This window comes from Bactrocera tryoni, chromosome 4 (genome assembly GCF_016617805.1).
Source record: "Bactrocera tryoni isolate S06 chromosome 4, CSIRO_BtryS06_freeze2, whole genome shotgun sequence".
NCBI classification, from domain to species: domain Eukaryota; kingdom Metazoa; phylum Arthropoda; class Insecta; order Diptera; family Tephritidae; genus Bactrocera; species Bactrocera tryoni.
The window spans coordinates 7,312,842-7,337,095 of NC_052502.1; the positions used below are offsets into that span (position 1 = coordinate 7,312,842).

At 39.7% G+C, this 24,254-nt stretch overlaps 1 protein-coding gene across 3 annotated transcripts in view; it reads left to right on the top strand.

Annotated features, from left to right (window-relative positions):
• LOC120774529 (protein singed) overlaps positions 1–24,254 on the top strand; it is a 60,876-nt gene that overhangs the window by 34,329 nt on the left and 2,293 nt on the right. For all 3 annotated transcript variants that reach the window (XM_040104238.1, XM_040104240.1, XM_040104241.1), the window contains one exon: positions 9,924–10,214. In XM_040104238.1, coding sequence (XP_039960172.1) covers positions 10,010–10,214 — 205 coding nt within the window. In that variant the 5' untranslated portion in view covers positions 9,924–10,009. The remainder of the gene's footprint in view (positions 1–9,923; positions 10,215–24,254) is intronic.

The following is a 24,254-nucleotide window of genomic DNA, read 5'->3' on the forward strand; positions in this document are numbered from 1 at the left end:
AAACGGCGACTTTGTTGTAATGGCAGCTTGCAGCTTGCAACTGGCAGCAGTTAAGCGACTTTGGACTGGTTGGTCACATTATCGCCAACTTGCCAAAAGGGGCGCCTCCGCCGTGCATCCGAACTTGAAAGCTTAAGTATCAACTCTGCCATTTATGCACTTACGTAAGTACATATTTAACCGCACGTGTGTGCGTGCCTATGTGTGTGTTGTTGTAAAATGCAGTTGATAGCAATGCAATGCACACACTCGCTTTCGGTATTCGGCATTCGCAATGAGCATTTCTCGCAGCCCCCTGTCTTCTGCCAATTCCGACTGCCTCGGCATCTTCGCTAATTAATGTTACAATTTCTCTTTGTTTTAAATTTGTATTTTTTTTTTACCTTTCGTACAATTTTTCCGCGGCTTTGCGTTGGCATTTAATTCATTTTTCGTTACAGTTGCCGCAATAAGTAGTGTAACTACCGTTCGTTGTGTGTGTCTGATAAGTTGTCACTGTCTCATGTCTTTCATATTTTCTCAATTCAATTGTTATCGGTCATGTTCTTACAACCTAGCGGTCGGCAACAAAAAAGTATTTACTGACTTTTCGATGAAGATCTGCAAAATGTGTTTTGTATTTTGTAGCTAACATAACTGTAAAAAAAATTGTGTATTTTTCTTACAAAATTCTCAAGAAAATTGATAAATGTTCATGAATGGTAGCTACAGTGCTAATCAACTTAATAGATACGAGCTGGAGGGCAATGTGAATTTAAAAATATCGAGTGAAATATTTTTAGGTATATTAAGTTTGCTATGAAGTTAGTAATGGTCCAGAAGGAATCGCAGGATACCTTTAAATCATATATGTATGTATTGAGAAAAGGAGTGTGATGACTCCAGTACTGTAGCTAGAGATAGCTGAAACCACTCTGGGGGTGACTAAGATACGTCTTGGTACTATGAGGAGCAGTCCACAGGGTGAAGTTCTATGCACCTTACTACGGAGACTAGTAGAAGATGAGCTCCTTGGTTTGCTCACAAACAATGGGATTGCCAGGGGTACGCCGATGGTATGGTCATAATGTCACGAGGTAAATTTGAGAACACTCTGTGTAACATAGTCCAAAAGAGCTTAAGTCTGGCAAAGGGATGGAGCCATTTGGTAGGGTTAAAAATCAACCCGTCAAAAATAACCGTAGTACATTTTATAGAGCAAAGATCTCTTCTGGGCATGAGGTACTTGGTGGCGGGGAGTCGGAGTTGTCTAAAGAGGTCAAATTCCTAGGCCTCACATTAGACTCAACCTTACGGTGGAATAGACACGTGGAATTAAGACTGTCCAGAGCCACCAAGGCACTCATGATATGCAGATGCCTAGCTGGCAGATCCTGGGGTTGCAAGCCAGGAATCATCAGGTGGCTGTATACCATGATCGTGGCGCCCATTGTCATTTGTGAAGCGGTTGCTTGGGCATCGAAGGCAATGCAGTCTTCGGTAGGCCTTCAACTATCGAAGCTGCAAAAACTCGCCTGCGTCTGCGCTTCAGGGGCAATGCGCACTTGCCCAATCGCAGCAATTGAAGTCATGCTGAAGCTCACACTGCTGCATTTAGTGATCAAACAATCAGCGATGGTGTGTTTCACTGCTAATGGCAGCAGAAGGTTTGGACATAAAGAAGATAATGTCGTCTCAACAAATGAAGGTCTTAGGGGATGACTCACCACTGGCCATTCTTTCCAAGGGACGACGTTACGAACAGGGTAAACTTTACAAAGAAGTAAGGCGGATTGGAGTGATTCCTCGCTCAACCTACTATTGAGGGACAGCTTTATCCAGTGATACCGAAACTATCCATACCAATGGGACATTTTCGGAGCATCTTTTAAGCAGAAGTCTTTGCTATACGTCAGTGTGCAGAAATCAGTCTCCATCGCAACTATCGCAACCAGCGTATCGCTATACTCAGCGGCAGTAAAAGCGATCTCGGTTTATGAAGTCAAATCGCTATTAGCGGAGGAGTGCATAGGAAAGCTGAACCTCCTATTAGTTTGTAACCGTGTACGCTTGACCTGGGTGGGGCATAACAAGGTAGCCGGCAATGAGCCGACCGACGAACTAACCCGCTCTGCGGCATCTTCCAGGATTATGATGCCAGAACCAAGCATTGCGGTGGGGCCCCACACCGTAAAGAAGTTGCTTCGCACCGTGGATAGAGTGGGGAGAAAACGGCATTAGCAGCAGGCATCAGCTACGCCAAGCTACTACTAGAAGATTACAACCTGACAAGGTTTAGAGATATGATCAACCTCCTTCGAGACAAATTCCGTATTTTTGTTTCGAATTGGAATTATTCAGTGTGCTGGACCTTTGTGACCATTTGTGATATAGAAGTGGGTCTATTAGTATAAACGTCTGTCGAAATCGACATCGTCCAAAACGAAGTTTATGCTGTTAATTAAAACACGTACTTTGGTCTTTTTACTCCTAATGATCCTGTAAGAAGTTCTGTGGTTAACCCGCAGGCACCTGTTTTCCAAGGGAGTGCTGGTTATGACATCAAAATGGCGAGTTTTGAAAAATTTCCACTGAAAATTTCACAAAATCTTTGTAAAAACAAATAACATTCGTCTTATTTTTATTCCCCTAACAGGGTATATTAAGTCTGTCACGAAGTTTGTAACACCCAGAAGGAATCGTCGGAGTCTGTCTGTATATATACGAACTAGTCCCTCAGTTTTTAAGATATCGTTTTGAAATTTTGCAAACGTCATTTTCTCTTCAAGAAGCTGCTCATTTGACGGAACGGCCGATATCGGACCACTATAACATATAGCTGCCATACAAACAGAACGATCGGAATCAAATGCTTGTATGGAAAACTTTCACATTTGACAAGATATATTCACGAAATTTGGTATATATTATTTCCTAAAGCAACAATGTAATCTCCGAAGAAACTGTTCAGATCGGCTCACTATAGCATATAGCTGCCATACAAACTGAACAAATAGTTACTAACAGAAATGCACCTGTGAAGGGTATTTAGCTTTCGTTTAACGTTTTTTCTTGTTTTTTTTTTTTTTTTTTTTTTTTTGGTATTTTTATTCGTTTTCTCATTTACTAACGAGTTCATCGAAAAATCCAATGATCTTGTTGAATTGTCTTTTGTTGCTCATTTATTACTGTCGATCGCCCGTCTGATCTTTCCCACGAAATTTAACAGATCAACAAAATATTTGAAGTGGGCGCTTTCCAAATCTGATCGTTTGTAAGATTTCAAAGTAATATTAATAGATAAACATGATAACTCTTTTCTTCACGTATACTTAAATAACGACGATGTACGAGTATGTACGAATGCGCATACGAGTAGTAATTTACATGCATTAGTCCACAACCGCAATGCAGTCATTCTACAAAAAAATGCATAAGTAGATCCCTGCGTGCATTACTAAATGTAGATATGTATAAGCACACAAACATGCATACTGCCAATTCGATAACTGCGCAATCGGCTGCTCATATCTACATACATCCATTCGTGGTTGTAAATCTGACGTTGTTAGGCTGCCGATGCTGCTCTGCGCCACTTCAACACGGCCTTTGGAGTTGCATTTGGCTTGTAAGTGATGTAGTGCGTTGATGATTACATAGCATATTATTTTTACAGACCATAACTTAATTGAATTATACGCTTGGCGCATATTTGAAGTTTACACGATCAGCGATCACGCTGCGTGGCGCACACTATTTCGTGCCACACACACATTCCACAACGGTAACGGAAAATTTCTTTTTGTGTGGTATTTACTTTATATACGCTTTCCCTGCAGCGGATTCCAAAGGTTTCTGCACCCATCATGCCACAGCAGCCAGCGCGCTGCAGTGCAGGTAATGAGCTGAGGCGGCGCAAAATCTGAAGATGCACTTTGGCACGCCAAGCGCGGTGTGGCTCTGTGATTGGTCACGATGCTTAAGTAAAAATGATTTTACGCCAAATTATTTGAGCCAATTAAGTACTTAAAAATTAATCGCTAGAAAACTGTTTGCTTTTACTTTTTTGCTGGTTGTTCTTCAAAACTTGTTTATATACCAAATTATTTAAGGTTAACGTATATCAGAGCAAAGAGTTTTCAACAAAAAAAATTATAATACCATGAATAGAGTATATTAAAAATAGGTTACCATGACGAAATAACGGTAAGCATTGACGGTTACGTTCTTACCGGCATCATTTTTGAAGAAATATGGACCAATGATTCCACCGGCCCACAAACCACACCAAACCGTAATTTCTTCTAGCTCTTGAAAATCTTCAGGTCGCCCTTCGTCTCAAATGTGACAATTTTGCTTGTTTACATACCCATTGAGCCAGAAATGGACCTCATCGCTGAACAAAATTTGGCTCGAAAACGTCGGATCTTCTTAGAACTTTTCAAGAGCCCATAGATCGAATCAGGGTCGCTCAGGAAGGTTGAGTGGCTTCAATTCTTGCACAATATGTATTTTGTACGCTCTCAATTTAAGATCTCGAAGTGTCGTTCCATACGTCTATCCGAGTTGCGGCGAACGGCTTCGAATCGACTTTCTACGGTCTTCGTGTACACTCTCAGCTACGGAAGCTATATTTTCTTCACTGCGAGCTGGACGTGGTCTATCCGGTCGAATATTATCCAACAATAAATGCTGGGTCTCAAGTTGGTTGATGGTGTTGCGAATAGAACGTTCAGTAAGCCGATTATGTTGACCTTTAATTGAACGAAGTGCGCGAAACACATTCTTTACAGAACGTGGATTTTCGTAGTACTACTTTCGGACCACTATAGCGTATAGCTGCCATACAAACCGAACGATCGGAATCAAGTGCTTGTATGAAAAATTTTTTCATTTCACGAGATATCTCCATGAAACTTGGCATGGATTACTATCTAAGGAAATAACGCAATCTCCGAAAAAAAATTTCAGATCCGATCACTATAACATATGGCTGCCATACAAACCGAACGATCAGAATCAAGTGCTTGTATGAAAAACTTTTTCATTTCACGAGATATCTCCATGAAACTTGGCACGGATTACTATCTAAGGAAATAATGCAATCTCCGAAAAAAATTTTCAGATCCGATCACTATAACATATGGCTGCCATACAAACTGAACGATCGTTGTCAAGTGTTTGTATGGAAAACTTTTTAATTTGACGAGGTATCTTCATGAAATTTGACATGGATTATTTTCAGAGGCAATAACTGAATCTCCGAAGAAATGTTTCTGATTCGATCACTATAACATATGGCTGCCATACAAATTAAAAGATCGCAATCAAGCTTGTATGGAAAATTTTTTCATTTGATAAAGTATCTTCACGAAATTTGACATGGATTACTATCTAATCTCCGAAGAAATTGAGTAGATCGCATTACTGTAGCGTATAGCTGCTATACAAACTGAACGATCGGAATTAGGTGCTTGTATCGAAAACTTTTTCATTTGCTGAAATATCTTCACGAAATTCGGCATCGGTGATTTTCTGAGGCAATGACTCAGTCTCCCAAGAAATTTTTCATATCGGATCACTATATCATATAGCTGCCATAAAAATTGTACAATAAAAAACGACCAAAGAATAGTGTATGGAAACTTTCTTTTTTTATATAAAGGCATCAATACATATTTTTTCATTTTAAGACTTTAGTATTCCGCTTATGTCCCACTTGATCTTAACCCTTTGAGTACCGATTTTACGACACGCAATAAACACAATCATTAAATGTACTTAGATTTAGATCTTCAGGCATAAAAATTGATTTTATTAACGTCTTAAATAAGCGATTAAACGCTGGTTTTATGGCTTAAGAAGCTAGTGAAATATACAAATACATACATATGTTTACATGAATTTTTGTACGTATGTACGTATGTATGAATTTATGTATATATGTGTTGTCTTGCACTTCTGCCCATAAACGCTATTGAATTACGCCTCCACTTGCTAAGTTGCTAAGCGCAATGATCGATATTTATAGCCAAAGTTGGGTGTGTTCCAAGTGGTGTTCATTTTTGGTATTCTTCCCTTTTTCAGTCAGGTTTTTGCTGCCAACTTTTGCTTTCATTACACAACTTCCAATATTTCCTTTTTGTTACATTCAGCCTTTCCTACATACATACATACCTTTCAATATATATGTATGTAAGTATTTGCCGTGTTGTTTTGATTTCCACTGCCGCCTGGTCCCACCGTTTAAACAGCCATTAGCTTTTATTATGCTTTGTCGCCGCACTTAGTATGCGAGTCCACACCCAACAGGCCTTACATTGGCCATTGACTTATAAGCACTTAAGCGCTCATGTTCATATGTAAGTAAGCAAGCTAAGAGCTGAGGGAGCATACGTGCAAATTTCTGACTCCTTTTCAACCACCCCGACCCTACCGCGCGCCTCTTTCGCCTAAACAAGTGTTTGTAATGCCCAGCGGCGCGCTTACTGAGCAGACTGGCAACCATATGCAGTTTGCCTCAAGCCCCTCCTCACCGCTCTTATGTGTATTGTTGCTATTGTAAGCGTTTACGCCGGAAATTCTGCGCCTTCTTCATAAAATAAATGATGTTTGAGCAAGAATTTCTCACATTTCGGTTATCACAAATAAATCATTTTGTTGGCGCACTAATTTTTTAATTGAAATTGCTTGCGGTACTACTCTCCCGGCCAGCGCTTACAAGTTTGCATACGTACATATATGTATGTACTTAGTCTAGTCTTTAATTTAGCTCATGGCTGTACATACACACATAGTTATGTATCCAGGCCCCTAACTTCGCCATTATTGTTTATACATTTATGGCCTATAAATTTAGCAAAGTGCTCTCATTTTGTCTTCTTCTCTTTGGCGTAATTGAATTCCGTGATTCTGATCGTGTCGTGTAATTTGCAATGAAGATATTTCTCTTACTTACATGAACATGTCTGATAGCATTTCTTGTTTTGTGTTGGCCGATGCTAGTGCGACTTTGGCGTTGATGACTTCGGGAATATAACATAAGTATGTGTGTTCATATGAATGTCTCTGTCGGGACTGTTCGTGAGTATTCCGCATAAATTTGTATTATTCACGTGGGACACCAATGTATTTATATTCTTATGTATTCAAGTCCAAGCTCTGTTATATTCTGTACAGTGCCTACCGTTAGGGATTTTTGTCAATGCGTTCCGTAAGGTTTGAAATTTCATTGAGTCACGTTTAATTTTTATACAACGCTTGGATATTGATTAGATTAGATTGAGATTATTACGAGAATTCGCTTAGTTCGATGGCTACTGTAAGAGCTGTTCGCACATCTGGGCTGTAGGACGGCTGCGGAAGCGTTGGGATGCCGGCCTTGGTTAGGTAGCTCTTCACAAGAAAAGCGGTATGAGCCAGGGCGTTGTCGTGGAGCAACTTCCAATCGGTCGGACCCGATTGACCCTTCGTTTGAGTTTCTTGAGGACTTCCACGTAAAACTTGGCGTTGACGGTTTGTCCAGGAGGAAGAAATTCATGCCTTTTATGTCAAAAAAGACAATGAGCATCGTTTTCACTTTGGATTTGGCATCTTTTCCGGTCTTCGTCAGCGACCTCTTCCCCGCCTTTCAAAAAGGCCTGGCGCCACCGAAACACACCACTTCTTGCTAAAGCAACATCTGGGTAAGCCTGCTTGATCATATCAAACTTCTCTGTCGCAGATTTATCGAGTTTCAGACAGAATTTAATCGCGTACCTCTGCTCTAACGAACGCTGCATTTTCGGCTTGCACCACTCACAGAAACACGTCGCGCGTAAATGTTTGTTCTGACTCTCTAGGGGCTCGGAGACAACTGACCAGCCGCCCGTTCGTTGGCTAGGCACGCCCTCTACCGAATGCAATCGGTGCGCGCAGGCTCCGAAGTACAGTCGCGGTGGAAAAAAATCAGTCCAAATACTTTCCGGACAAACATTGTATGTCGTCCAACCATTTGGGCCTCTCTCCGATAACAACATGGCAAATTTTGCGGTTGGATTTGATTCTGCATCCGTATAAGATTGTGTTGGCTCAGCAACTAAAGCCGATAGACCATTTGAAGTGCCGTAGCCTTGCAGATTGACCGCTGGAAATAAAAGAAGCCACTTCTGGCTTAATGGCTTCGTCAATAAACAAAATTGTCGCTTTTGGCGCGAGTCAAATCCTCGTGTGGTTCAGGAGTTGCAATAGCTAACTCCTATAAATAGACTGTATGGTGCGGTTTGTGATATGGCGGTATCATCGGGCTTTATTCAATAGCGAGCATTATTACACAATGTCGCCAGACTTTTTTCTCGGAACTTGATGAAATCGACGCGGGCAATCTCTATTTCTAATAAGATGAAACGCCGCTTCTTATTTCACGTCTAAACATAAACTCATTGCGTGCCAAGTTTGGCGGCTTCTTAATTTCGAGAACGGCTCTAGGCTATTTTCTTTGGGAGCATGTTGAATCAGAGATTTACATCAATCACCAGCAACGCTCGAGGAGCTCGAAGATAAGCGCATTGTAGACGAAATTCCATTCTAAATCCGGCACCGGGTCATCGAAAATTCTTATTTATAAACCCGTTAAACCACAAACTCTGATAATTACCATTTGTTTTTTAAATCTGCCGACAGAACGAATGTTTTGAAAATAAATTTCAACAAATTAGAAAATTTTTTCCGGTGTAAGTTTTTATATGGTCATTTTCTAAAGTCAACTGAACTTAAATGTCAAACTCGTATCTCTTTTTGACAGCTTATTTGACATTTAACCCTCTAGGAAATTTTATGCGCCTAAAAATCACTTTATATATAAGATATATTACATAATGAAATACGGCCTTAAAATATTAATCTGATGATTATGTATAATGATATGGTGAAAACTAAAACCAAAAACCGACGAATTTCTGGTGGCAAGTTCTTCAGTTGAGGCACAATAAGCGATTCTTGTCAGCTCTTTAAATGGCAAGCGTCATACTTCGCATAAGTGCTTACAATATAATTGATTTCGCTGTATTTACATCACAGCTGAAGCAACAATCCCCACCGTCACCTCCAGAAATAATTAATTTATATCTATATTGAACGCTTGATGCATTGTAATCGCCGGTGGCGGCATCTGTGGCGTCACTGACGTCTAGCTTCCTGTCGCTTCGTCTTCGCTGCGGCCGTTGTCATCATGCGACACTCGAGCACATGTACGAACGGAGCAAAGACTGATGCGCCCAATTCCTCTGAATGCTGTCGTCTTGCCTCTATGTTGTGCTGCGCCGTTTTTCTAAATTTAGGCATGCAAACATTGATGGCAGCTCCCAGCCCTGTCTTCTGTATCGCGCATGCGCATGCTTGTTTATAAAAATGCAAAGCGCGTTCTGTGCGAAAGCAGTTGCAGTTGTGCGTTGCATATGAATTTGTGATTTGCAATTTGCTAAATGAAAGGCAATCGCTTAAAAACGCGTAATCGGCCGAAAAAGAGGCTTATGGATAGCGCTGGACTGGAGTAATGCCGACTATCTTGAGCAAATACGAGTCCATACATAAATGCTTACATATACAATTGCTTAGGTGAGCGGCAGGATCGTCCGCGAGTTGTGAGTTTCGTCGAGTTCCATGCATGACTGCCACATATTTTATTGAAGTGTTCGCTAGAAATGTTCCGGTTTGTTGAAATACTCGTTCCACTAACACTGCATTTCCACTGTATACTCCGATAGCAGCTTGCGCAAGCATTTAGCCGTTTGGCAGATTTATATTTGAAAATGTTGAAGAAATGTTTTAGATTATAATTGCCGCGCATATATCGGTGTCCTTAGTTTCGCACAAATTGAGCAATTAATTAAGGCTCACACATGAACCAAATACTTATTCGCTGCTTATTATCAACCTCTATTTATGCTTCTTCTTCTTTGTTACAGATTCATCAGCTTAGTCCCGCATTTTCCAACACCTCGTCAGTTTCATTAAAGTCGTCACCATTGCTCCTCAACCAGTAAGCAGTACAATGAATGGTCAAAGCTACGAGCTAAACCATACGAACGGTGATATCATATCACAGAATCAGCAGAAGGGCTGGTGGACCATTGGTCTGATTAATGGCGCACACAGGTATATGACGGCCGAAACTTTCGGCTTCAAGTTGAATGCGAATGGCGCCAGCCTCAAGAAGAAACAACTGTGGACATTGGAGCCATCGAATACCGGCGAAAGTGAGTATTGTGTAGAACTTGTTGCATTTAAATAATGTTCCGTGTTATTAGTATAAACTATTTACTAACTATAAAGGCAATTTATTTTTCTTAAAACCTATCTCGTTAAAAATGTTTTTAGCCAAGTTAATGCACAGATGGACAAGCGAAAAATATATCGATGTAGAATCACCGCTAAAGAATTCGGTGATTATACCATATTTCGTTTTGGTCTCTTGTCGAGGCATTTCATTTTGCATGTTCACATAAATTTTTATGGGTTGCGTTTTAATATGCAGAATCTTTGTGAGATAGTCTAATAGCCATTTCAATTCATTCAAAAGCAGCTGGCTACATTCCAAAGCAAGGAAATGGGATGCCATATGAACTGAAGCTAATAGACAAGTCGTTTTTGTATCGAATTGTGACTAGTGATGAAAAATGGATACATTACGTTAACCCTAAAATTCATATGTGAAACCTGGCCACAAAGCCAAATCCATGGCAAAGCCGAATATTCGTGACTCTTTAGTTGGTGGGATCAGAAGAACGCGCTATAATATGAGCTTCTAAAACTTGGTGAACTTATTAATAGGCGATGCTTCTGACAACAACTCAACAAATTGAAGGAGCTATTATCGAAAAATGCCCGAAATTTGCTACTAGAAACGGGATAATAATTGGGTAGCTTTGTCTCACCAACCACGGGGTACAGTTGTGTTTCAAAACCTGGTTAAACTGGTAATGGTCAAAATTTTTGTTGGCGTTTGTCTCAGATCAGACTTAAATCACACTATAATAATTATTAAATTTAGTATAATGGCTAATAAGTTTTAAAAATTCTAATTTGGTGGTAATTTCCAGAAAACCTTTGCGAAGCTCTTTAGGAAAAATCAGAAAAGTTTAAACCGGAATTGAAACCGACGGTGATTGCAGCCTTAAACCCACATCAGCCGAAAAAGAGTCATAATTTTGACTAAAGGCAGGTCTTGAATAGATAGGCGAGCCGAAGCAAAAATGGCACAGCAACTTTCTGAAAAAGTTCTCTTCGTCTTCTTTATTGGTATATACCCCGCTCGGTTATAGCCGAGTTTACAACAGCGCGCCAGTGGTTCTTCCTTTTCGATGTTTTTCCAACGGAGTGGAGGTCTCCATCTTCCTGTGCTTCCCCTGGCGCGTACTGCATCGAATACTCTCAGAGCTGGAGTATTTTCATCCATACGGACGACAGGGCCAAGCCAGCGTAGCCGCTGTCTCTTAATTCGCTGCGCATCGTTCCATCGACTACGGTATTCGCCGGTGCCAATGGGCCTAGGACCATACATTTTATTCAGAACCTTTCTCTCAAAAACTCGTAACGTCGACTCATTAAATGTGCACCGTACAGCAGGGCAGGAATAATGAACGACTTAGATTTTGGTCTTTGTTCGTCGAGAGAGGACTTTACTTCTCAATTGCCTATTCATGCCGAAGTAGCACATGTTGGCAAGAGTTATTCTGCGTTGGATTTCGATACTCGTTCCAAGATAGACGAAATTATTTACGACTTTGAAGCTATGACTATCAACAGTGACGTGGGAGCCAAGTCGCGAATGCGACTACTATTTATTGGATGTTAGGAGATATTTCGTCTTGCCCTCGTTCACTACTAGACCCATTTACTTCGCTTCGTTATGCAGTCTGGAGAGAGCAGAACTAACGGCGTGGTTGCTGAGACCAATGATATCGATGTCATCGGCTTCCGCCAGAAGTTGTACATTCTTGAAGAAGATTGTACCTTCTCTATTCAGTTCTGCAGCACGAAATATTTTCTCCAGGAGTATATTGAAAAAGTTGGATGATAGAAAGTCGCCTTGTCTAAAATCTCGGTATAGAACGACTCAGAGAGGTCCTTCCCGATCCTGATGTAGCTTTTGGTATTGCTCAGCGTCATGCTCTCTTTTCATTAACCAAACTTTAATAGTATTTTTGAAGTTAACCGGTATAGGAAACGGTCCTAACATGTAATCTGGAAACACATCCTTATAGTCATCAACAAAACGGAATGGCGAATCTCAGAAGCTATAAATAAAAAGTCTCACACGATTGAGCATCAAAATGCCTTACTTGGATCTTTATGTGTCAAGCCTCGAGCAGCGCTTATGCTAAACTAAACAACCAAGTCAGAACCTTTCCTCGCCTCAAATCGAGGAAAGAAATGCGAGTATGTATAACCGTGGAAGTTTTTGTGAACAACAATGAAAAGAAGACCTCGAAATAATACATAAAATCGATTGTAGACTTCAAATCAAAATTTCAACAAATCTGAGTTTACACCAACCACACAGGTGTCACCAGCTAACAAGTAACTGTGATCTTCTCCCGCTGCTCCTGATCTTCTACTTTTTCAATTTTCTCAGGATGATAATTTATACAAAATTTTACAATTTGTTCCCATGACATTGCCAATCCATACATGCATGCTTACTTACTGAAATGGCGCGCATAGTAGAAGAATTTCATTATTTCTAAATTTCTCTGTGCCATGGGAATTCTCAGGCGCTTGGAACGCGCACCAATTGATGAATTACAATAACATATTTATATACATATTTACAATAACATATTTATATGTATTTATATATTTTGAAGGTGTTCATAGCTATTTGATGGGTGTTAATGGACATTTTCATTTGCTATTGTCGCTCTAAGCAGTTGGACATTTAGATTATTGCCTGTACATACATACAGACAAATGTAGTTTGAGTAGCTTGCATTAAGCAAATGATGCAGTGACACTACTAGTTTGCCAACACGCTCTCATTACTGCTACACTTGCGGTGTCATCTTGCGCCTTGCAGCCATGCAACAACGCCGTGCGTTTGTATGGTTGTGTGGCTGTGCAGAAAATAGATTAAATGACAGCTGAGCATTTGCTAGCGCGTCGCTGACCGCCTTTATCTGCGACTGCTGGCAGCATGTTGACCGAGTTGATTGCCTGACACGAAAAGCGTTGTTATTGTTGCAGCAACAGCAGCTGGCTGGTGGCCACTGTACGTTCATAATTTATAACGTGATTGTGTGGAAAAGGTGGCAGCACATAACGGCGACCGCCAGACGTCCAATGCCGTTCATTGTTTTCCCGAGACGTGTTGCGGCGAAATTGTGGCATGCCACACGGCCGGCCGGCCGACCGGCTGCGCAGCGCCAACAACGTCAACAGGCAAATGAGCACACATAGCGCAACAAATGGTCGATGCGAAATTAATATTGCAACTTGTGAATGTGCAACGTGCAACGTGCTGTGGTGCACGGTCATCATACTCCAATTTTTCGCTAAACATTTTTATGTTTGTTGCAGTTGTTATTGGTGCGTTTGTTCTTGTTTTTGTACGCCATTAAGTTGTATTAAAATGTTGGTTGTTGTTATTGATTTATTTTTACAATTCTGTTGCATGCCACGCACATGATTTGGCGGCTGTCGCATCTTTAACCTTTCAAATTTGTTTGCATACCCACACACATACACAGATATGTATGTATATACAAATTGACATGCGTTTTCGCCGAAGATTAGTTTGCAATTCTTGTGTGCGTGTGTGTGTGCGCGCGCTTGTTGCACGTCGTTTTCGTGGCTGCCAAGCCGGCGATTGTTGCCATATAAATCATAGTGCAGTGTGCAACAACAGCAGCAGCTGCGGTGGCTTATATCGCGCCTCGTATCAGCGCGCTTGGCAACAGCCGCGCAACGGTACACCTTGTTTGCTCAAGCATTTCGCAATCATGCAACAAACCTAACTGTTTGCAATCGACAGTATTAAGTTTAGCCATTCTGATTTTCTCACTTTGCGCATTGTTGTTATTGTTATTGTTGCGGTTGTGGTTGTGGTTGTGTACGTTGTTGCTGCAGCTATTGGTAAGCGATAAGCAATCAGTTGAGCTCGTTGCATTAAATTACGAACGTTCTATAAAGAGTAGTAGGAGGCTGAATGCGGCGTCAGTTTAGGGAAAGTTTTTTCTTTTGACAGTAAGCCTTTTAATCACGTGCACTTTCAAAATAAAATATATGTATTGGTTCGTTCACTAAGTAATTTCGTTTTGTGCCCTCTCCTGTTCTCACAACACCTCGTTTAACCCAGTCAAATGAAAGAGGCTTAGTAAAGCTCCTGGGTTAATGGTTGTGATGCGCTCTCTTACCGGATACAACTGCCCGATAGCCTGACTCCTCCTTTTTGCAATTGCGGGGCAATCCAGGAGTATGTGCTCTGGTGTCTCTGCTACTTGGTCGCAAAAGCTACTTTGATGTGTGGAACAATACTCTATTTTGGTGAGATGACACCGCAGAAATGTTTGATCCTTGTAGACAAAAAATTGGTTCAAGTGGTTTTTGACGTGAAGGTTCACATCCAAAAAAAAGTGCAGATTCCGAAACAAGTAATAGTTCGAAGGTACTAAGTGTTGTGAATATGGTGGGTATAGCAGAACATCCCATTCAAGCTGCAAAAGCTTTTGGCGCGCCATCAAACATGTAGTCTCTTATTATTCTGGTAGAACATCGCAGCTTTTCTATTGATCAGTTTTAGCCTCTCTTTTTGAGTGCATCACTCAATTTGACCAGCTGATCGCAATACACTGCAGAACTAATCGCGGCAGTGTCGGACCAAAATCCTTTTGAAATCCCACCAAACAGACAACATAACCTTTTTTGGTAACTATCGGTCTTCAAAGTGGTTTGAGCTGTTTCATCCTTTAAAGACTATGATCTTTTGCGCTTTACATTCTTGTAAGCAAACCACTTTTTGTCGGCGTTAACAATGCGCTCAAAAATGGATCACTTCTTTAGCGTTTGGTAAACAAATTACTTGGTGATTTGTGACGAAGCAAATTTCGTTTTGTAAGGACATGAGGAACCCATGTGTTAAGCTTCGAAATAAGCTCAGACTCTTCATATGCTTGTAAACGGTCGCGTTAAACAAATTTAATCTTTTAGCAATATCTAGAGTTGTTTTTCGACGACTCAATAAGATATTCAATAAGATCAGCTGTTGTCATCAAACGAAATTACTTAGCGAACGACTCAATATACTTATGTCTTTGAGCAATTTTTTAACTATTCCAATGTGCTATCTGCTTAATAAAAAGGGGTTCACTGAGATGCCTTAGAATAATGACTTTAAATTTCGATCGGTTTACCTAGCTTCCATTTCGGGTAGAATCGATAGGGAGTGTAGGAACATCAACTTCTTTTTCTTCTCTGACGTAAACACCGTTTACGCGGTTATAGCCGAGTTGATAATAACGCGCCAGTCGTTCTTCTCTTTCGCTGTTTAGCACCAATGGGAGATTCCAAGTGTAGCCAGGCCCTTCTACACTCGATATTCTCGACAGAGTGGAGGTAATCTCAGAGCTGGAGTGTTTCATCCATTCGGACCACATTCTCTTAATCTCGTACAGTTCATCGTTCAGCGTCTCACCATTGCCAATGCGCAAAAGACCATTAAACTTCCGCAGAAACTTTCACTCGAAAACTCGTAACGTCAACTCATGAGATGTTGCCATCGTTCATGGCTCTGCACCATATAGCAGGACGGGCAGCAGGAATTGCTTAATGTGTTTGGCAAGAGTTATTCTGCGTTGGATTTCGAGGAAGACTTTGTTTTTGGTGTTAATACTGATTCCTAGAAGATGGATCCATATGTAGAAGTTCAAGGAAGTGAGGAAAGTACTCTGAGGGCCATTCACTTGGGAGTGACCAGAAGCGATTCTTTTACATGTGGCCTAAGCAGCTCATTACTTCTGGTCTTAGACCAAGTATCTTCTGGGTAGCCAAAAAGCATTCGTTTAAAGGCGAGCTTTAAGCCGAGTTATAAGCCATCCCTCCACAGGGTAGTGCGCTGGATTTGGGGCCCGACACGTAAAAAAACAACCCCCAATAAAAAGCACATATCATTCCATCATCATCGTCATCATCACATTATGATCAGTCATTGGATATTCGGTCTTAAGATAAATGTTGGGATTTATCTTGAGGAGCAGCCATAAAGCCTAATTTAATTTATGGTATATTTAAATTTGATCATATATTTGAGATAAACTTTTCGTAGACCTCGTCTTACTGTACATATGCTCTTGTTATATTATCTATACCTTTCGAAGGGCTGCGAAACTCTGACTTGGCGCTTATATATGCTTAAAAACCATTTCATTGAGATCTCTGTCTTACAAGCTCACTGCTGCTGAGACATATTCCGAATAATTACGAATTCCCAGTGACGCTCTGATTATTTGTGGGGGTTTAATTTTTTTGGACCATTTTACTCTATCATTTCTCTAAAATGTCTTATAAATATTAAATACGAGTACTATATTCTTATCCAATACTGAATTCGGTATCTACTACATATTTAGCGTAGTAGAAAATCAGATAAATTTTGGTATCTATGAGAGAGCCAAAGGCGTAAGTAAAGAGGTTAAAAGTTCAATTCTTTCTTTGAAGTCTCGACAAATTCAAAGTAAAGAAAGCAAACTTTTAAATGAACGTATACTTACCTTTCGGCAGATAATAAAGATATAATAAATAAATAATTTGGTTTGGACTAAAATTTTATTTTAAATCATCGCTTATGATCCCTAGGAAAAGAAGTTTTCGCTTCTATTGCCTCCTTCCGCTTTGTTTTAATGCACATATCTACAAACAACCATATGTATATACATATACATATACATATATACATATACCATATATGTATGTATCATATAAATTATGAGTTTGTTAACTGTTCAGCAATTTTATGGATTTCAAGTGGAAGTTTAAATTGTATGCATTTGCCAACAACCATACTAATATTCGTTTTCTCCGAATTTACATTTTATAAGTGCTTGCTTTTAGTGAAATCGTTAAGCGTAAAATTCTGTGAAATTTAAAAACTCCAAAAAAAAATATTTCAAATGCAACAAAATAAAAGAAAAATTGTATTTTGCCAAAGTAATATTTATTTATGAACGCGCCGTATTCATATGAGAGCGCCCGGTGAGCAAAACAAACATGGAATTTTTATATAAAAACAAGAAAAAAGCGGCTGCACCGAAGCTAAATACCCTTCACAGGTGCATTTCTTGTAGTAACTATGTGTCCAGCTTGTATGGAGGCTATATGCTATAGTGAGCCGATCTGAACAGTTTCTTCGGAGATTATATTGTTGCCTTAGAAAATAATCTGTACCAAATTTCTTGAATATATCTTGTTAAATGTGAAAGTTTTCCATACAAGAACTTGATTCCGATCGTTCAGTTTGTATGACAGCTATGTGTTCTAGTGGTCCGATATAGGCAGTTCCGACAAATGAGCAGCTTCTTGAAGAGAAAATGACGTCAGCAAAATTTCAAAACGATAACTTAAAAACTGAGGGACTAGTTCATATATATACAGACAGACGGACAGACAGACGGACATGGCTAAATCGACTCAGCTCAACAACCGACGCTTCCTTCTGGGTGTTACAAACTTCGTGACAAACTTAATGTACCCTGTTCAGGGTATAAATATATAAATTACTTTGAGGTTATAACAATTCAACCATTACAAGTTCACTAGTTTTGTTATTGATTATAAGAACTATCTGTTATGGATATGGTACAGCGCTAAAAATAGCCATTTAAGAGCTGAATATAAAAGCTTTTGTATTATTTTAACTTTTCCTAATTATTTTAATTCGTATTTAATAAATAATAATAATATAATGTTGTTCTCTTCATCTGTTTACTTATAAATAAAACAAATCGTTTCCACTAAAGTCGACGCTACCCAATCACTAGGCACCCATAGTTGTAGTCGATTAAGTACTGTTACCCTGATAGCGTTAACCAAAAATATTTGGCGCGTGTTTTTTGTCATTGTAGCAACAATAAAGCAGCCTATTCTTGTATTATGTATATGCACTAAGAGGTAGCTTATTAACTACTTATTAACTCTTACTGGCATATTTTTCCTACAGGGCTTGAACTGTGTCACTGACCGGCGACTAACGCTTTATGCAACTGTCTGTCGCAAAATAAACTTCATTAAAGTTAGATAAATATAAACGCCAATGCAAGCATAAACACATACATAAGTATGTATGTGTGTGTATATATCTGTAAAGTATACCATATATGAGCATCTTTGAGAGTAAAAGTTGTTTGAAAAACAGTCACGAAATGTTTTCTGCGCAAACATTATTTAATGTCCTCGCTACTAATGACCGATATTGTTTACGAAAATAGAAAAAATAATTACTAATTTTGCGTTAAGAAAATAAATATGTACACAATAATTTAATGCCTCGTTTGGCAAAACACAAATTCATATTAACACTTTCCTCTTCGTAAAGGCGAATTGCGTATTTGAAAACACTTTTCGACTTTTCGCCACTTACAGATTTGTGTTGATTTTTAACACTTTCATCTGCAAATTGTTATGGCAAGCGTCAAATTAGTCAAATAATGGCCGGCTTTACATGTCAATACGCTGTTGCCAACAATCGCAACGAAAACGCTGACGCGAAACAAAGCTTTTCTTGCCGTGAATAGCCGTTACCGCTCTTCATTTCCCGCCTTTACCCCGCGCATTATCTATCAATGATTTAATCGCTTCATATTTCGCGCGAAAGCTTTCAAAGCGCCCGAGATGCATAATTAGCCGATTGTTCAGTTTCTGCTTTCAATCGTTTTTGGACAAAACGAACCAAAAAACATTTGCACAAAACAATGCTAAATTTTCGTTAATTTTGTTTGTGCTTTTGTGTTCATTTCCTTTTCTAAGTCATCACAAAACATTTCATTTGGCGAAAATCGCGCTCGCCGTATTTCTTCTTTTCTGCTAATGATGAGACAGCTTTTTCTTTTTCACTGTTCCTAAGCAAATTTTTGCCAGCTTTTGTTTTGCCTTTTTGTTTATTCGTGTTAGTTAAAAGTATACAGCACATATAAATTAAAATACAACTTAATAGTTTTCAAAAACAAAGAAAATATTGATTTCGCTGAACAAACCGAAGTGAAACTGAATGAAAACAGAGACTAAATACAGTATTCCCCTCTTGAAAGCAACCGTTTTTTTTATAATACTGTCTGAATTTTTATTTGAACAATTATTTTATTGTGGGTACACATTAAAACCAAAAATTAATTATGGGGAACAAAAGTAATATAAATTTTGATTTGTCACTATTCCGCATAATAAAAATTGTGCGGAAAATGGCGCGCCGAACATACTTCAACACTGTTCCCCTGAATTGCTCTCCGAGCCTATGGCTAAAGCACCTTGGCTATCACTTCTTCCTACAACCATCCAAAGGTACTAAAGGTACTTAAGACTTGTATCATGAACTATCTGAGCGGTTGACAATCAAAGTTATGGGGAATTAAACAGCGGGTTTCCTCAGAGTGGTGTACTCTTCCCGCTAATATTTAATCACTATCTCGAAACTCCCTCAACCACCAGAAGGAGTCTCCATAACCTCATACGCAGATGATAATAAACCACCAGAAGGAGCCTCCATAACCTCATACGCAAATAATTTTACGGTAATGACGTCGGGAAATGGAGTTGATGGCATGCGTTCAAAAGTGAATGTCTACCTCTCCGAACTTCCGCGCTTCCTCACCGCTAGGAGCCTAAAACTCTCTCATTCTAAACTCGCGACCATCTTATTCACGAACTGGACGAAGGAGCACCGACTGAAACTGAACATTACTCATTCTCTCCGTTGACGAAGTTAGAATTCCGACAGTAAATCACCTTAAAATTTTAGTAGTAACACTCGACAGTCTGCACTCCTTCACTTCGCACACCACCGCGATTACAACTAAAGTAAGATCTTTAAAACGATACCGACAAGGCATACCGATAAAGCATACCAAGGCAATCGGCCGGCCAGTTATAAATTCCGCAATATGGTCGGCAGTAGGACGCAGATGGGATTATTTAAACCTGCCGAAATACCGCACTCCGCACAATTACAGGGAGTCTCCTGATGTCTCCCATCGAGCACATACACTGTAAGGTCCGCATGCTACTAGTAAAGGAGCATAACACCTTCCTCTCTAAGCAGTTTCTTCCCGGGTGTTTTCGATGAAATCGTCGACTCACTTAACCCCTTTCTCCCTTTGGTCCAAACTCGTCGAAACTGCTCGTTTTCTGGGCCTGCCTTTAAGTGACCTCGATGACAACTAACTTCTTACTTCCCCCAAAAAGGGTCTAGGTAATTGCCACAACAACAACTACTATCTGCTGTGGAGACTTTTCAAAAGCTTAATCTAAGCTAATCAAATCTTAGAAAAAGAAAATGTGGGTTGTTTGGTTAGGTGATACTGGTATACCGGTCGGCTATCACGCCATACATACACCCACTTCTTAGTAACGCCAGATGGAGGATCAGTTTAATTTGAGCTGAAGCATGAAACTGTACGTCAACGCTTTTTGTTAACTTTAAGAGCGGGTTGATATATCATCTAGTTCCTTGAACTGCGGAGCCACAAGATATTTAAGACAATACCTAAATGACAATACTGTGATGTCAGTATGTTGTGACCTGTCATTAGGCCAACAGTCCTTTGGAGACCGTGTGAGTGAAAAACATGGTTGTTTTTCTTCCGGGCTCTTGTTCACGACCTGATACGACTATCAGCTCTTTCAGAAATCTAATTTTAATTGGAAATACTTTACTTCCGTATTTCCTGAACTTGCTCTGTACCTAGATGAATGGTACTTTTGACAATACAATCAGCTATTTCATATATCTACTTTCCGGCAGCCGTTACATGTAGTACCTTCCGGCTACTAAGGATCTTCTCTGACGTAATGCGATGTGAGATTATTGCCTTAATTGCCGCCTGCCTATCTGCATAACTATCTAAGTACATACTATCTATTTAGCCTTAGCTGAGAGTACACGAAGACCGTGTAGAGTCGATTCGGCGCCGTTCCCAGCAAATCGGACTGACGTATAAAATATAGCTTGTGCAAAAACTGAAGCCGCTTGGCCTTTTCAAGCGAAATGGCTCCGCTCTATTGGCTATTGAAAAGTTCTAAAGAGATCCGACGTTTTCGAACGAAATTATCTTAAGCGATGTGGTCCATTTCTGGCATATACATATGTAAGTATGTATGTAAACAAGTAAAATGACCATATTTGCGGCGAAGAGCAACCTGAAGAGATTCAAGAGCTGTCATTCATCTAGAAAAAAACAACGGTTTGGTGTGGTCCATATGATGCCAGTGAGAACGTAACGGTAACCGACTATTTGATGCTCGCAATTGAAGCTCGTGTTCTCGGCGACATTTTTTGGTGTCAACAAGACGGCACCACTTTCCATACATCGCATAAATCAATGGATTTATTGAGAGAACACTTCGTTGAGCAGTTGATTTCACATTTTGGGCCGGTCGATTGGCTACCAAAATCGTGTGATATCACATGCTTAGACTTTTTTTTTTGTAGGGATATGTAAAGTCTAAAGTCCAAGCTGATAACATCGCTTTGATTCAGACCTTGGAGTAAAACATCATGCGTGTCATTCTCATTCATAACTCTTTTTTACGAAACGGTCACTTTACTTTAATAATTTTGCGCGCTGGAAAATTTTTCGGCGTTGTCAAGTGCATATTTGTAAAAAATTTATAATATTTTGAAGAAATTTCTAGATGTTGTTCAAACTTGAGTATGAATATCATGCATCACACAATTCCAATTAATGCAGAACAACTGACTACAATTTCTAATTATTTGCTTTTTGTTTAGCTTCCTTTCATTTATGCTTTCAACATTTGCTTTTGCTCATGCGGTTTGGCGGCTGTCAACGGCCAAAGTAGCAACAGACGGTCACAAATTCAGCAAGCAAATCCATCAATGCTGCCTGTCAGTGACTGACCTTTCGCTACTCTTGCGCCTGTACGACACAAAAAAAATGTTATTTTGATTGTTGTTGTTGGTCAAACATTTCTTTCTAGGCTTCTTTCTTTTTGTGCTGTTGGCAATCGATGCACGTTTGTTGTTGTATTGCATATATACAAATGTTATTTGCATAGCAACATACATATGTACATATGTGAGTAATATGTACATGTATGTTTGCAAATACTTTCCACCAAGTATTGCTGCTCTGCCTTATTAGCCGCGCAATCTCTTTTTCCTTGGCACACTCACACATACTACATATACACATACAGGCATTTTGCATCGTTCAATTTGCTTGGGCCAGCAGCGGCATTTCCATTGTAAATGCAATCAATGTATGTTGCTATTGTTAATACTGTTGTTGTTGCTGTTGTTGCTGTTGCGATTGTTGTTGCAAGAGTAGCCTTATCGCATTGTACGGTCATTACTTTCGACACAACTGCATTTTACGGTCCACAATTCTTCGCGGTTATGCTCGCTGCATAGGCTTGCCCTCAGATGGGTGATTTAAAGCGCAATAAACTATCCTTCGCTTAAATTGACGTTGTTGTAAATCTAGCATTTAAGTGGGAAAGCGTGTCAATTACAAGCACCAAGCACCAAGCAATCTGCAGCCCTCAGTTGGTGCAACATCGTGCGCCAGCGTTGAAAGTACTCACTGCCGCAGTCACAAATTATATATATGTATGTACATACTTATATATTATATGTATGGTATGTATGGTATGTAAGTATATATGCATGTATGTATATCTGTTTGTTTTATTGTTGTGTTTGCTGCGTAATGCAACAACTGTTATTCTGTTATTCTGAAATTGCTGCTTGACTTGATAAGCCCATCCACAGGCATTCGTCGGCTTTAATCTCCGCTTTCATTAATGATTTGTTTATCTCTTGACCAATTAGCCTCTGAATAGTCTTATCAGTGACATATGGATATTTCTGCGTACGTACTATACATACACACATACATACTCATAAGCGTATGTATTAAGGCATGATGCTACTTCCTGTAAAAAGTGTTTTAATCACATTCTGATAGCATTTGAGAGGCGAGGGATACTTTTTATAATTGTGGATTGGAATGAGTAGAGCTAATCAGTCTTTTTTTTAGAGATGCCAACTTCATCCATCCATTCATGACAAAGCTGGTTAGGATCGCGTTTGAAAAAAAAATACTTTGTTATGTGGAGAAGTGTTGAAGTAATACTTTGCTAGATTGGTCTCAAATATGTTTTTATTATGTGTATAGAGAGATTTCACTAACACAGGGTGATTCAAGCATTCATTATTGAATTATATTCAGCCGAATAGACAACGTCCAGCACGCAGTGAAGAAAATAGAGCAGCCGTGGCTTAGCATGTGCCCGAAGACCGTGGCGAATCGATTCGTTCGCCGTTTGTAGCGACTCGGACTGACGTTTGGACTGACTTGGCGCATTTTATATTGAGATCTGAAATTTAAATCATACAAAATAGAGCTTGTGCAAGAACTGAAGCCGTTCGACATTCCCAAGCGACATGGCTTCGCTCTATGAGCTCTTGAAAAGTTCACAGAAGATTCGAGGTTTTCGAGCCAAATTTTTTTCAGCTCATTTCTGGCTCAATGGGTATGTAAAAAAGCGAAATTGCCGCATTTGGGACGAAGAGCAATCTGTAGAGATTCAAGAGCTGCCATTTCATTCAGAAAAAACAACGGTTTTGTGTAATTTGTGGGCGGTTAGAACCATGAGTCCATATTTCTTCAAAAAATTATATCGGTGAGAATGTAACCGTCTATGACGACCATTATAGCGCCATGATAACCGACTGTTTGATGATTGAAAATGAAGCTCGTGATCTCAGCGACATTTGGTTTCAACAAGACGGCGCAACTTCCTACACATCGCATCAATTAATGGATTTATTGAGAGAACTGTTCGGTGAGCAGATAATTTCGCGTTTTGGACCGGTCAATTGGCCACCAAGTTCGTATGATATCACACCGTTAGACTATTTTTTGTGTGAATATGTAAAGCCTAAAGTTTATGCGGACAATTCCGCTTCAATTCATGTCATTCACCAGTTACCAGTCGAAGAGCTCGAACGACTCATCGAAAATTGGACTCAACGAATGGATCGTCTGAGACGGCAAACATTTGAATGAGTT